The sequence below is a fragment of the Callorhinchus milii genome, unplaced genomic scaffold, assembly GCF_018977255.1.
Source record: "Callorhinchus milii isolate IMCB2004 unplaced genomic scaffold, IMCB_Cmil_1.0 Scaffold6, whole genome shotgun sequence".
Lineage (NCBI taxonomy): Eukaryota > Metazoa > Chordata > Chondrichthyes > Chimaeriformes > Callorhinchidae > Callorhinchus > Callorhinchus milii.
Window position 1 is genome coordinate 27,273,163 of NW_024704747.1, and position 16,224 is coordinate 27,289,386.

At 39.4% G+C, this 16,224-nt stretch overlaps 1 protein-coding gene across 1 annotated transcript in view; it reads left to right on the top strand.

Annotated features, from left to right (window-relative positions):
- The window catches only part of myo3b (myosin IIIB), a 106,081-nt gene that overhangs the window by 33,229 nt on the left and 56,628 nt on the right, over positions 1–16,224 (top strand). Inside the window, 12 exon segments of the mRNA XM_007889967.2 lie at positions 1,759–1,914; positions 5,294–5,396; positions 8,177–8,293; positions 8,591–8,695; positions 9,295–9,378; positions 9,632–9,834; positions 10,297–10,395; positions 11,056–11,170; positions 12,937–13,063; positions 13,307–13,517; positions 14,215–14,362; positions 14,926–15,079. Of these exon segments, the coding sequence (XP_007888158.2) occupies positions 1,759–1,914; positions 5,294–5,396; positions 8,177–8,293; positions 8,591–8,695; positions 9,295–9,378; positions 9,632–9,834; positions 10,297–10,395; positions 11,056–11,170; positions 12,937–13,063; positions 13,307–13,517; positions 14,215–14,362; positions 14,926–15,079 (1,622 nt within the window).

Here is a 16,224-nt window from a genome sequence, read left to right on the forward strand (position 1 = left end):
CTTGTTCGCGGGTAATAAATGCTGGAGCTTCAGCCTATAATCGTGGCAGCAAATAGTTGCTCAGTGTGACAAAATGGAAATTGTGTTTAGCAGCTTGGCTGCCAGATCACAGCAAATGGCTGAAACCTGCGGTTAATGTAGTGACGCTAATGAATTCTGAGAATTAATTTTTAGCTGAGGAAAGGATGATGAAGGCTGCCAGAATGTCAAACAAGATAAGGGATTGTCTGTCGCCCGAGCTTGATTTTATTTGTTTGCTGCGTTTGCTGCTGCTGGGCAATTGTTTCTGACCTTTTCATTCCATCAGATTGCGAGGTGGCATATGAGCTACTTCATCGATGGGTGGCTGGTGTTAGGAAAACAACCCGAAGAAATTAATAATTGCACACGACAAAATAACAAGGCGACGACGATATGTCACTAAAATGGTCATGAGTTCATTTTCGCTCCTGTTCGCATAAATACATTTGGAACAAATAACTTCAGAATGAAAGTTAATTTTTTTTCGATGACATTCACTGAACCAGAAATGAAAGCATTCACATTCACGTATTGTTTTGCAATTTTTGTGGGCAGCACCGTATTAGATGGAGCGCAAATGAATGTAACACTCATTTGATAGGAAATAGTACTGAAACTCAGCTCTTTTATCTGTTAAATATATGTCTGTTTCAAATTCTTATGTGGCCTTACATTTCCCATGGCTGATGAGGGTATTACTCAAGAATAGGTAGAGTCGGTGAAATAGATTCAATGGAAAAGCAGTAAAGATATTCATGACCCAGTTCCTGTAGACTTGTTGATATGTGTTATCCAATGGATGGAGAAGGTTGATGAGTTTAGACACCATTTATTCAGCTTGACTGTGGCAACCTGGAGTGCACAATAATGAGCACAAACAATGCCCAGCAAATGCTGACACGTCGCTGGCAGGAGAAATGCAGAGATAACCGTGTGAGATCGTCGAATGCAACGTAGGTAAACTGCAGCTCCAGTGTACGTAGGGAATTGTATGCCTCTCCTTGGAGGTTAGGCTGTTTGCACAGTTTTACACTCGCTCTAAACAAGTGAGCAACTCAATGATTTGACCTGGTTATCATTTGCTGACACCCCGGTTGTTCCAAGGAAAGCTTGTCTAAATCCTCAGTGATGGTAGGTGAAACTCCTATACTGCGCGAGTTGTCGGTTTCTACGTAAAATTCACTTTCGAAAATCTTATAGTTTAGACAGATACTTTTAGTAGAGATTTGACGATTTTTGCTGTGAAAAAATGATGGACAATCCTTTTATTCTAAGCATCTGGTGCAAAGGTAATGATAAAACACTTTAGAATGAAAACTACAATTTGTTTTTTAATATTGTTTCTTGGTGTGAAATAACTCGATCTGAAAGAAAAGCAATACAGTAAATCTGCGTTGGTCCATTTAATTTGACGTCTCTGCGATATCAAAATAATTTGCTTTAGAATATCAGACTCTCAAACTTTTTCTTTGAGATTCAGTGTCGGTAACGAATAACTTTTTCCAAATAATTTATTAATATTAAACTGAAACCCACAATAGGCATTTCAGTTTCACTTTTCAAACCTGCACGAAGGTAATCAGTTGATGTATGATTTTTTAAATCAAGTTTTCAGCTTTTGCTGGATGTGGTTTGTAAATGATGACTTTTTTTTTCCTGCACTGATCACTCGGTGCCTAAATCATATACTTGTTCAATATTCTTATTTGTGTCGCGGTTCTCTATTCCTTTCTCTAGATGTCTCATTAAGGACTTTGAAAGGCGCCCATCAGTTACACATCTGTTGGAACACCCATTTATTAAGCAGGCTCATGGGAAAGATATAACTTTACAGAAGCAGTTAGCTCATCTGATCGAAACACAACAGCAGGATGGATCAGTGGAAAAAACAAGGTAAGTAACGATTGCTGGATTATTACTGTTTTAACTGAGATGCTTTGAAAATGACGTTAATTCTCATGTAACGCGGAACTTAAACGTTAATTGCATGTAACAGGAAGTGGCGGTTGTGGATTTTTTTTTAAAACCCCAATGAGAAATTAAGTTTTATAATGTAAGTCATTTGCGTTTTGCTGCATTAGTTATAAGACTATACTATTATTTCGACAAATGCAGAGTTCCAGAATCATTGATAGAAAAAAATGTTGTCCGAAGTTACTAAATGGACAAATGAATATTATAAAATTTTATACGTTTGCTGGTGAAGCTGGGTTTGTTTATGTATTATCTGCAATACTTGGAAATGGCCAGTGAGTGGCAGGATGTAACTGGTGACGGGAAAGGAACATTCAATAAACTGAGAAGTTTCAGTCCCGGTAAACCTTGTACATTTGTCATTTTACCGAAATGATTGTTTACAAATGTTGAATCTCAATTGGAATGTGTATTACATATGGAATTGGGATGGCACAGTTATTACTATTGACACCCTGTTTGCTTAAATGGCTCTATTCTCTTATCATCGATAGGTTATTAGGTAAAATGACATCTTAACATTTTTGCATAGCAGTGAAATCGTATTAACAAATTATATTGTAGTTACTGCTTCATTCTATAAAAAGCTCTGATTTCTGGGCTTGTACGTAGCATTTTATAAAACGCCGCCTCACTGAAAACTCAACTTATACAAATCCCTGTCACCACCTTTTTGGAGCCTGTAGTCGAAGTACACCTGTTTCTCAAGAAAAATAACACAATATTCAAGATGTCTCACACTCTGCATAAACTGTGTGAAATTGTTTGACAAATATAAACACATTGGGTTTGTATAGTGGGGAAATATAAATGTAGAAAATAAATACCAGCACTCAAATGTCGCCTTTTGTTTAGTCTCCAGAAGAGGGAAACCTGGTTTAGAAGCAGTGATATTGTTTTAAAAGAAGTGGCTCCAGAAAGTTCTTTTTACCCTCCTTATAGGCAAATTGTCGAAATGTCCCAAAGCGTTTTCACACGATTTACTATAAGGTATAGTGACGGTGTATTTGTCGGCAAAAAACTATATGTGAGACTCTGATGTAATATATTTATCATAAAAGTCATTACTCAGACAGGGGAGGCATTACACTTGGCTTTCCGGTGCCCGGGTTAAGGAAGAGACAATTAACGGGGATTGCTTTCCCGAGACTCTATGGCAGGTCTGTGTTATACGTTATAGATGTCCATTGTAGGGCTTGGTTTTAAAGTCTCCCAGGTGAATAATGTGCTAGTTCGACGAGTTGAATGGGCATAACAAACAACATACATCTCTTTACAGCCCTTTGGTCTGCTCCAGCAGAAACCGTTGAGGTGGCTTCAGTCCACCTGTGTAGGCTGACTGTCCTTTGGGCCCAGTTGCTGTTCTCTGATTGCTTGGCTCTGCTTTCAGATGTACAGCAAGGTTATTTATGGCCTTGTATCCAGCTTGTTGGGGCTTCACTGATTATTCCTTCCCCCTGCTGATTGTGTGGCATAACGTCAGCACTGGAAATGTAAAATTAAGGTGGATCTGAAAACGGGGCAGGATTAGCTTAACGGCGACAACAACAACAACTTGCATTTATATATGGCCCTCACGCAGGATAGCGTCCCAGAACGTTTCATTGCTATGCTGCCACAACATTAGTACCCTGCCAATCTGACAACAAAGAATTTTTATCAAGAGTCCTTCCCTCGCCAACAAAATGCAAGTGTTTTTATCAAAAATATTTTCAAGAGGAATCCGACAATTCTGGTTGATCTGCCGTATTTGCCTTTTAAGATGAAGAATGTTATGTATCCTCGCTCTACAAACTTCCATCTTATCCTCACTTCCTTGGTAGTTTAATGTCTGCTTCCCCACGCTATCTGTCTTTAGACTACCTATATCTTCGACCCGCACTTGTGTTCACCTCTCATTTCCCCTTGCTCAGCGTCCAACCCTGGCTTTGTGAAGTGGTCTCAGACATTATCCTTCACGAAGAATGCTATATACATGTACTTGATCACTGTGGCTTTTTTTCCTATTCTTATTTAAATGAGGCCATTCTTAGTTAAATTGCCTCATTTAACTCCTCAGCTGTTGAATTTGGTTGCTGCCTACATTTATGTTTTTCCGGTTAGTGAATGCATTGAGGCATTGCATCCTAGTGGAATTTAGGATTAATTTTGATATTTGCACGGAATGATTGGAACTACAGAATTTGCAGAAAATGTACCAATTTGTTTGTTAGGCCATTCTCACTAACCTTTGAGCTATAATCCCAAATGCACCACAAACTCTCTATCTCCTGTTCAGTTGGGCAGCTTGGGATATGCGCAGAGCAATAGATTCACGATGAAGCGAGTAAAATAAATATGCAAGGGATTTGCGAAAAGCTGTGATGCAACTGTATAATCACCTGCGCTGCAACTCAAGAGTATTACCATTATCATAGCCTAGTAAGAACCTGTGACATCTATACCCACCTGGATATTCATCCAAGATCAGTGTGCCGGAGATTATCACTGAGCATCAGCGGAAACTGTTGCTCAGTAGAACTCAGCGGTTTAAAGTACAATATTGTCACGAAAAAGTGTGTCAGTGTGTTTTTTTACACGGGAGGGCAGAAGTGAACGACATGCGTAGAAGAGCCACGTGCCATTTACATCATGGGAAATTCGTGCGCAAATTACAGCAGCAACTTGCATTTATATAGCGCCCTCCACGTGAGATAGCAACCCGGCGCACTTGACAGTGGGGGAGTCTGATTGTACATGATGGAAGTGAACAAGAAAAGGTGTGTGAAATGCATTTTGCTGGGATTGTGTCTCATCAATTTGAAAGATTAAATAAAATTGATTGTGTAACATATATAACATATATACGCACGCATGATCAGTGAAACACTTCACGACGTTTCAGTTATAGATGCTATATCAAACACAAGGATTATTTTTGACCTATAATAATATTAATCCTTGTATTTGATATAGCGCCTTATCACGTCTTCGAGACGTCTGAAAGCGCTTCACAGAATGTACTGTAAAGTGAATAATCTGTGTATTTTATGGGCAAACTATGGAGTTCATCTCCATTATAGTTATGCCAATTATTAACCCTCTGTAGTATTGTATGGAAAGACAAAAGAAAGAATTGGTATTTTTATTGTATCTTATGTGGAAGCATCTCGAAGCGCAGGTGACTGTTCTCAAGTGTGCTGATCCATTTCCAGACAGATATAGCGAGAAGGTTCCTTGTTCTAAGGTCACTGTTTAATATAAATATGTCTCCATGTTCAGAATGGAAGCTAATCTTTTTTTAAACGATATAATACAGGCATGAGCGCCTTTGTACAAGAAAAAGACATCACCTGAGAGCGTCCGAAGAAGGCGGCCAGGACATGACTGATGACTTAGTCAGCCTTGAGTTCTTAGATGAGGTATGTTTCTCAAAAATGTCTCCTAATGTGAGGTAAGTAAACTTTCTACCATTTTAGTGTCTGCAGCCCATGTCCCCTAACCACTGAGTAAAATATTATCTAATGACCTGAAAATGAAGCACCTTTGAGGCCAACGTGGACATTTTTGATTTTTTTTAGTTAAGTATACGTCAAGGTCCACACACCAAAGTGTTATAATGAAGTGTTATAATGTGCATTTTAAAATCCCTTCAAAAAATAATAAATTGGTCACTCAATCCACGACTGTTTGTGGGACGCTGTGTTGCGCAATTGGCTGCCACGTTTCGCCCACAAAATATACAGTCAATGCACTTCACAGTATATTCTGTGAAGCTCTTTGAGCCGTCGCGAAGACGTGATAAGGCGCTGTATCAAATGCAAGGATTAATATGATTCTAACGTAGTTCTATTGAGGTATCTTTTTTCCAGGGTTACAGAACTTCAGATCAGCTCACTGGCTTGCTGCTCCCATTCAAATACATTGACCTGCTCTGGTACATCTGGTTATATTCCTGGAGCAGCCGAAGTGAGGAGCAAAACCAATGGAGCTAATCTCCGATCCTCCAAACCCCAGCGTGATTAGAAACAATCCAACTTCCCACTCAGCCGTGATACACAGTTAGCCGTATCCACACAACATAAGAGTTAGAAATGTCGCATCACATTCTGAAATTGCAGCCAATTCAGTTATAGCTGTGAGGGTTCGTGCCGTAATGAACTATATTACTGATTCCGTGAGACGATTATGCAGTGAACTGTGTGATCCTGTTGAATCGCAGGCAGGCGGTTTCTGATGCAGTGCTAAATACAGCGTCTCAGTACATTCGCTTTGTTAAAGTAGAGCAACAACAATTAGCTACTTAGCAGCTACTTTTGTGACGTAGTGTGATTTTCACAGTGACATTGATTGCACACAAGTCTGGGCAAGTGAGGCTATAAATAATGCTTTTACTGATCCTGAATTAGAAATTATTCTATTAAACAAGTTGTCGTTACACAGGTCTATGATCCACAAAAGCCCATCTTTCTGTGGTGGAACATATATTTGACGAGCGGTGGGAGCTGTAACATAATGTGAAGGAATCTGAACTGTACCAACTTGATAATGACAGTAACATGAATATTGTGGCTAGGAAATAAATAAACAATTAAATAACCTTGCCCCAGGTGCATTTTTTCCGACAGAAATAACGTTTAGAACCGAACCACTGGGGTAGTTATTCCATCTTTCACTAAATCTATTTATAACAGCAACATAAGGTGATATTCAGCCGCAAATCTTTAGAAATTTTGATCAGACAGAAGTTAGACCTATCGAGCTCTCCCATCAAACTGGCTATGAATTGCTGCTTTATTTATTTATTCATTTTATTTATTTATTTATTTATTTATTTTGCAGATGTGAAAATATTTATCTGATTGCCGCTTGTTTGATGTGACCTTTATTAGAATAATAGTCCTGTAGCTCAGTGGTTAGAGCACTCGCTTTGCAAGTGAGAGACCTGAGTTCAATTCCAGGCAGGTCAGGGCGAAACCTTGGGCAAGTTTCCTTACTCCACACGTCTAATAATAATCCCTCCAAAAACAAAAAACAATAATAAATTGGTCATTTTCAATCTACGACTGTTTGTGGGACATTGCTGTGCGCAATTGGCTGCCGCGTTCGCCCACAAATATACAGTCAATTCACTTTGCAGTATGTTCTGTGAAGCGCTTTGGGACGTCCTCCCGACGTGAAAAGCGCTATATCAAATGCAAGGATTATTATTATTATTAATACTTAAGTTTCTCTCCCCCCCCACATGATTGTTTCCCCTTTATCTCTCATTGTATTCTTAGGCCGGTCTCACTACTGCACAGAACCATGTTGGCGGAATGAGTGAAACAAGCATCTCCCTTTAGTTGTTGCAATGCTAGAATATAACCTAGTTTATTTCTGGTGCTGGATCCTAAGCCCAGTCCTCACCGTGTCGGCATGATTTATTAGCTGCTCTAATGCTAAACAAACACAACCGACAGCCTATTGATGCATTTCAGGAAATTCAGCAAATTGTAAGCTCTGTTCTCCCCCAAGTATGGTTTTAGCCACTCCATCCCGAAGCTTTAAAACTCTCTCCCCCAATCCCTGTGCCTTGCCCCCTCCTTCCCCTCTTTTGGATCACGACTGAAGACCTACTGCCCCATGTGAAGGGTGCCATATAAGTGAAAGTTGTTGTTGTTGCTTTAGACTGAACTAGTTTCGGGAATGCCTGATGCTGACACTGGAAATAGCAAATGTGAAAATATTCCAAACCCGTTCCTTTGCCAGATTATTATCCAGCTCTTTATGTCCTCTTCTCTTGAAACATGAGTAGCACAGGAAGGCTACAAGAGATTTATAAGCTATAAATAGGCAGCCCGAGAGATTTTCCAAGAATGATGTACCTGAAAGCGAGTAGTAAAACAGCAGCAAAAATATCGTGCCAAGCTCCAAGGCAGATCGTGACCTTGAATCAAGAATCCCTATAGATCTGCGGAATTTAAATTTGATTTGAAATGGGCTTCTCTGCTCCTTGTTCCTTGTAGCAATCTTCAAACCTTAATGCAAAAATCGTAATTGTATGATGTTTGTAGTGTTTCCCTCGCCCCACTCCTCACTGTGTGAACTTTTTAATCTGTCCCCATTAGAGAGGAACCAGTTTATTGTCACTCCTCACACCTGAAAGAAACTCTTTGAAGTAGTTTATTGTGAAACTGTACTTTAATGTTGTGTTTCCTAGGAAACCATCATATACCATCTGCAGAAACGCTATTCCGAGTTGCAAGTGTACACTTATGTTGGGGATATCTTAATCGCCTTAAACCCTTTTCAAGACCTGAATATTTACTCTCCAGAGGTAAGGCAAAAGTTGTGCAATGTTCCTGAAAGCATGACAAATATAGTCTTTGCAGGATGTATTGTGCCAGTAAAATGTCTGTATGCTATTTGATGATTAAAACTAGCCTTAAAGAAAATAGATTTGTATCTTCAGTAATAAAGTACAAATGTAATTTCATATTTGATTAGACTTTTTTTAATGTAGGAGTTATTGTATGACATAATTCTCAGACGCTGAGTGAAATATTTTGGTTCCCTACATTGAAATTACACATGGCGTAGATTTGTCTTATCTATGTTCGATGTTTTATCGCAGTTTTCTAAGCTGTATCATGGGGTGAAACGTTGCTCAAATCCCCCACACATCTTTGCCACTGCCGATGCTGCTTATCAAGGAATGGTCACCTTCAGCAAAGACCAGGTAATGGCAACACAGGGAAAAAAACACTAAAGTCTAAGTTGACTTTACTTCTATACACCGCTGGTTTATCTAGTCATTACACATTGCTCATCTCTCTAAACACTGGGTTTTATTTTACCTGATTTGTATGTATATACTCAGTCTTTTTAAAGCCAACTTTTTCTAACTTTTAAACCTATTCTGTCTTCATGCTCCTACAGAGTGAGAGTGCCTATTTTTAAATTGTTCTTTCGTTGGTTGAAAACCAGGTATACAAAGTAGTTTTTTTTAACCGCTAATAAAAAGCTGAAGACGTATTGAGGCACATCATAAGATTGAATGAATCTTTGATACCCATACCAAGAATTTGAGTCTGCAAAAGCATCCCACACAGATTTTGTAAATGGACATGTAAACTCTTCTGTGTCGCTCCATAATTAACCATACAAGTCCTATCAGCATTCCACGTATCTTGGAGAAAACATTATTTTAAGAGATTTCTTCAACTCCAATTTTGAGGATTTATTCCATTGGTTGTGTGTCCCCCGCTGTATGATTTCAGAGCCAACTGTTAATCAGCTTTGGTTGCTATGTTTGCTCATTTGTTTTTGACCTTACAGTGCATTATCATTAGTGGAGAAAGTGGAGCAGGGAAGACTGAGAGTGCACATTTGATTGTTCAGCATTTAACCTATCTGGGAAAGGTATGATTGGGATATCATCTATTAATGTTGACTTGTTTAATAGAATTTGTCTCTGACTTGTTTAATGCTGATTTATTATGCCGAAGGATTATTGTGACTTCTAGTAATTTCTTGTCATTACTAGTCATTTCTTACGATTAGCTGGTAGTTAAAATTATTTTTTGGAACATTCGAATTTTCTTGGGAATGTTCTCTAATTTATTTTGCTATTGATATTTATTGGATAACCCACAGGTGTTTTACTTTGCCGCAGGCTAATAACCGTGTTCTGCGAGAGAAGATTCTTCAGGTTAATCCACTTGTAGAAGCCTTCGGGAATGCCTGTACTGCGATCAATGACAACTCCAGTCGATTTGGGAAATACCTGGAAATGAAGTTCACTCCCACCGGGGCTGTGATGGGAGCCAAAATCTCTGAATATCTCTTAGAAAAATCCAGAGTCATCCAGCAAGCTGTGTACGTAGTCCCTTTAGTTTTAATCATTTGACCTCTGGCAAGTCACCCAGTTTCTTTTATTATCCTTTTTTTAATAATTTATAATTCTTGCATTTGATAGAGCGCCTCATCATGCTGTCTTGACGTCTCAAAGTGCTTCCCAGGATATACTGCCCTCTATTTTGGAGACGCATTTAAAATATAGGCTTTGATTAACTGAACTTTGGTTTGAAGACTTTTTTTTCAGTCAATCAACGAGCAAGGTATTATTCATGATTGATATAACTGCAGATCAATCTTTGATTTTCTTTTTTAAAAAAGTCATCAATGTACAACAATGAACACTAAAGGCTCTTGAAAATCTTAGATGCTGCTTATTTCTAAAATAATTACCAATTTTCCAGCGTGTATTCCAAACCATTGTTAAAAATTTGACGTGAAACCTATTATTAATACTGTGCTGTCTATTATTATTTTTTTCAGAAGAGAGAAAAGTTTTCACATCTTTTATTATATCTATGCTGGACTGTATCATCAGAAGCAATTGGCTGAGTATAAGCTTCCAGAAAACAAGCCACCCAGGTAAGTGATCCCTTACCTGTAATTTAGACCTTGAGTTATATTTTGCGTCTGTGATTTCATAAACCACTGTGTTTTGAAGTGTTGATTTTTTTTCATCGAGTCCTGGATGTCTTTGCTCAAAACACCTGGCAGGTCTCGGAGGATTGGCTTCAGTACCTCCAGATTGGCTAGCGAAACATATTTTTACAATGGCAGCAATTCAAAGCCACTATAAAATTCCCCAGGGATTAAAATTACACTTTTATGTGCAGCATTCACATTAGATTTTATTGTAAATAAATGTGAGGAACACCTGTTTCATGACATCGACTGTGTGGTATCCAACAAACAAAGTTACATTTGTATAGCGCCTTTCACGTCGGGAGGACGTCCCAAGGCGCTGGACAGACAGAGTTATGGACCCGAGCTGGGGGTCAGCGTGGGGGAGGGTGGAGGGCAGGGGAGGAAGCAGGGAGATCGAAAGCACGTTCAAAGAGGTGGGTCTTGAAGGTGGCGAGGGAGGGGGTGAGGCGGAGGGACTGCGGGTTGGAGTTCCAGAGGGTGATGTAAATTAAAGGATTGATTGTTTCCTTTGCTGCAAATCTTCAGTGACATTTTTGTATCCGAGTCGTTTATGTTAAATAAAGTTCTGTGTGACCAGAATATTTTGTTCTTGAACAGGTATATTGCCAATGAAGAAGGCAACATTATGCAGGACATTATAACCAACAGCTTATACAGGGAGCAGTTTGAAGCGATTCAGCATTGCTTCAGAAGTATAGGATTCACTGATGAGGTGGGTAACACTAACTCTTCAGTATGTTCGATATTTACAGTATTTATATTCTCCGAAATTTAAGACTAAACATATGCTAAAGAGCTTAGCCCACCAAATACACAGTCACTACACTTTGCATTCTATTCGGTGAAGTGCTTTGAGATGTCTCAACGATGTGATAAGGCGTTATATCAAATGCAACGATTATTATTATTATTACTGATTTTTGCAAGAGAATATTTCATTAAATACATAGAAGCAACAGTTTCTAAGGTTGTAATCCAACAAGATTGAAGATCACCTTTGCTTGAGTGTTGTAAAAGTTACGAAGGGTAAGGATTATATTCTTCTCAATCTAGTTCTTGAACAACACAGAATGTTTGTTTGTAACAATGGAACAAAGAAATCTTATCTGATTCAGAGAAGACTGTTTTCCTAACATTCACTTGGTGTTGCATTTGTGAAGTAATTGATGGTGACTGAAGATTACATAAGACGAGACTTTTTTTTTAAACCATGTTTCCATGTATCTGGTGGCTTTAAAGACGGGTGGAAGCAGAGGTAAAGTAACAAGGAGCACAATTATTGTGCCTTTGACCTGGGTCGGTGTTGAATTCACAGTAAAAACTTCATTGCACTGCTATTTTTTGTGTAGATATAGAGTATGTCTAATGCATCAGACCTGTAGGCTCACGACAGCCTGGCTATGTGTGTGCAGTGACCAGGTTATTTGGACTTCACACAGTTGAGGGTTCTTAATCTAACTGAACTCGACCCTGCTGCACAGTATTGTGCTTGTACAGGTGCGTCACCCTGTACATTTGTCACCCACTTGTGTGCAATGAGTTTAACCTGGCCAGCACATGTAAGGTGCTACCTTTGATTCACCTCGCTCGTACTGACCAGGTAATTGTACGAGACAAATTGTATTGGATACCAATAGGCCGCTGTCTTATCTTAATATGTTCTCCCGCCAACACAAGTTCAGCATGTGACAGGTGATTTTATCAGAAACTCTGCATCCAGTGGACTTTCAGAGTTCCAAGCAACGATGCTGTCTCTCAAGAGAGTTCAATAAGCAGGAGAAATAAAGCGTCGTCCTGTTTGGATTGTTACGTATATACTCTGTGGCGTACAGATATTTGAGTTGAACTTCCATAAGCAGTCCATTATGAATTAACTACAAACAGATTTGTTAAATCCAAGAAGAAAATGGAGAAAAAGTTAATGTTTAGGACAATATCAATGAAATTGGCAGAATTTTTAAAAAAAAGTTATTTATGACATAATTGCCTGCATTCTGCAGCAACTAAAACTGTCCGCTCTTGCTAACAATGCATTTTCAACTAATTGCAGTAATTCACTAAATTCTCCCTAATAGCTCAGTGGGCGGCTGCTTTTGGGACATTATTCTTGGAGTTGTAGGTTAGGGAGTGATAGTCATTTGTTATACTAAGCTTCACAGAATCTAACAGCACAGAAGGAGGCCATTCGGCCCATCGTGTCTGTGCTGGCTCTTTGAAAGAGCTACCAACTAGTCCCACTCCCCCGCTCTTACCCTATAGCCCTGCAAGTGTTTCCTTTTCAAGTACATATCCAATTCCCTTTTGAAACCTACTATCGAATCTGCTTCCACCACCTTTCAGACCGTGTATTCCAGATCGTCCAACAGCATTGTTTCTGCAGTTACGCTAAGATGCGATTGTTCAATTGTGACATTTGTATGAAGATCCAATTTACATTCATTCTGCTTTACACACCTGTGTGCTTTGCTTTTGGTTCAGGAAGTGCATTCAGTATACAGAGTACTCGCTGGGATCCTAAATATTGGAAATATTGAATTTGCAGCCATTTCCTCAAAACATCAGACGGATAAAAGTGAAGTTCCGGATGCAGAAGCTTTAGAAAACAGTAGGTTTTTAACCTAATTCTGACAAATTATTGATATTTCATTTAAAAAGCTCTCCCATTTAAAAGTATGCGTCGATAGTGAACCATTGTCGCCAGCTAATCATAAAGTAGGTCATTGTAATTGCAAAACAACTAAGACAACACAAAGCTCCATATGGTGCTGAGTATTTGACCAGTGTATAATGATGTCGTACCATGTTTATTTGTGATTCAAATGTTCCAAAATGTGTGTCTCTCTTTCAGCTTCAACACTACTTGGAATCGGTTCTGAAGAGCTTCAGGAAGCCTTGACCTCTCATTGCGTTGTGACCCGGGGAGAAACTATAGTTCGTACCAATACGGTAGACAAGGCAGCTGATGTACGCGATGCCATGTCAAAGGCTTTGTACGGGAGGCTTTTCAGCTGGATCGTAAACCAGATCAACACCTTGCTCCAGCCCGATAAAAGCATTTGGTAGGAGAACAGGTTTCACATCTTCTTTGGCAATTTTGTAGATCCATTGTGTCAGTACCGTATAGAGTCCTAGAATATTACAGTACAGAAAGAGGGCAATTAGGCCCTTCATATCTGTGCCAGTTCTTTGAAAGAACTATCCAACTAGTTTGATGCTTACCCCATAGCCCTGCAAATGTTTTGTTTTTAAGTATCCATCCAATTCCCTGTAATATTGTACTCTTCTTTTATAGAGGCGTTAAAATTTCATGAAATGTTTGGGATTTATTTTTATTTGAGAGAGAGAAAAGCCAAGTGATTTTTTTTTTGTTTCTACAACAACCCAACTTGCAGTAATATAGTGTCTTTCTGCAGAGTGTTTCTGCAAATGCTGAGCGAGGGAGGAGGGAGGTGACCGAAATCAGGGCCAAAGAGATAGGCTTTTAGGTGGGAATTTGAAGATGGAAAGAGAGACAGGGCAAGACGGGGAGTTAGAGGAGGGAATTCCAGTGATTGGGGATGCAGTTCCTGTAGACTCAGTGACCAATATCACGGCTGTTGTGTGATTTTATTCATTTATCTCAATGAATTCTTTATATGCACGCATGACAAGAACAGTAACATTGTGGTGACTGTATGTAAGAGAAGTGTAATCGTTACCAATAACCTCTAGTCTCCAGCTCTGTGTCCCAGCCGCTTTAACTTTATTTCTCTGTAGCGATGCTGAAAGCGGGATGAATGTTGGCATTTTGGACATCTTTGGGTTTGAGAACTTTAAGAAGAATTCTTTTGAGCAACTCTGTATCAACATTGCAAACGAACAGATCCAGTTTTACTTCAACCAACACATCTTTGCTCTCGAGCAGGTAGGCAGGCATTGTTGACATGAATCACCGTGCTTCACCTTGTTGGGAACTGTGCCCGTCTCTCTTCTCTTCATATTGTCGTATGGCAGGTTACAGCAATTCGGAGGCTGAGTTATGAACCTATTCAACCTCAGGGCAAGCACACTCACAGCAATCTACTCCCCGGAAACAAAGAGGCCGCTTCAACTTAAATGCTCACAGAACCAGTGCCATTGACACTACTTCAGGATTGAATCGCAAGCGATGAAGTTGTTCTGTAGTGAAACCGAAGTTGTTGCATTCACATTGTCATCACCTTTACTCCAGGTTCACTCACTCTAAACGGACAATGCCTGCTCTGTGACCCGCTCTTATGCAAAACAATTATAACGTTTTATTATGTTCAATTGTACATTTTAATCTGTTATTCAATGTGTTGTATCGTTGATGCCACGTATTATTGACTACAGTCAAGATTGAAAATTAACACATTGGTGTTTACTTGAGAACTGATGTGCTGTTGTGATGGATTCTACTGCTGTATAGTTGTAAACGGGGAAAAATCTTTTCCTGACCCCTTGTAGGCTGAATACCAAAATGAGGAAATTGATGCTGCGCTGGTAGAATATGAGGATAATAGACCACTACTAGATATGTTTCTTCAAAAGCCAATGGGGTTACTGTCTCTGCTGGATGAAGAGAGCCGATTCCCTCAAGCGACTGACCAGACACTAGTAGGTAAGCTGTTCATTAGGATCCATTTTATGAGGAGCAACTGTGACTTTGGAGTTCAAGAGGGATGTGAAAATCTCAGTACAAGGTTTGCGGAGTCAGCTAGCTGTGATCGGCCATGATTTTGATGAAGTTCCGGGGTGAGGAACATAATAATAATAGTCCTTGCGTTTGATACAACGCCTTATCACGTCTTTGAGACGTCACAAAGCACGTCACAGAATATGCAGTCATGCAAAGTGAATTGACTGTGTATTTTGGGGGCGAATAAACATAAAAAGGCAACGGAATTAAATACAACTGATGCCATGTTCCCCCCAGTAATGTATGTTTTTTTNCTACCCGAACTATTTTGTTGAATCGAAGATTCGATTCATTTGACCTGGTGAATCCCTCTCGTCTTCAAAGGGCATTAAATATAGAATGCCTCCCTATATAAGTGCAAGTTGTTGTTGGCGTTGAATGATTTGGAGACCTTCCTTTTATTTCCCTCCTTCAAGTATCAAACGTAGGGGTTGTTTAGTTGGAAGTTGTTGATTGTTGTGTCGGGAAAAGGGAATCCCTCAGGCTATAAGCCGTGTATCCTGCTGAAGATCATCTCTGTTGGCAAACGGTGAACGGTGTAGGATTCTGCAGGCAAGACATTCTTTCAGTCTGTTTGTTATGCTGGGGAGTACCCAGCTGTCTGAACAGTCCCTGCAGCTACGTCTACTACAATTTACCTTCATCCCTTGATACCATTAACCAGTCTGTTGCTGATGAAGCTGCTCCTGGAAGAAATAGAATACAGCTGTAAATTGTGACTGGTTGGGTGTTTGCTCATTATGGGTATTGGCAGTTTGATTGTTCACATTTGCCCAAACTTGTGATGTGTGCTTTGCGATGTAAATTTCCTGGCCATTAGATTAGATCATTTATATACTTCGGCTTGTTTGCCTTGTGTATTGTAATGCTGGAGGGGTGGTTTGACTCTTTTCCCTGAAGGACATTAATGATGATTGGCATCTTAAATTGCTTCTATTTGTAACTGTTGCTTTTATAACTGTTTCTTAATCAGGTGAGGCTCCAATCTCTGCATTTTGTTGATGGTCATTCCTAGCAATGATTTCACCAGCTTTATAACTGTACATAAATATATGCAAGTTGCTCTC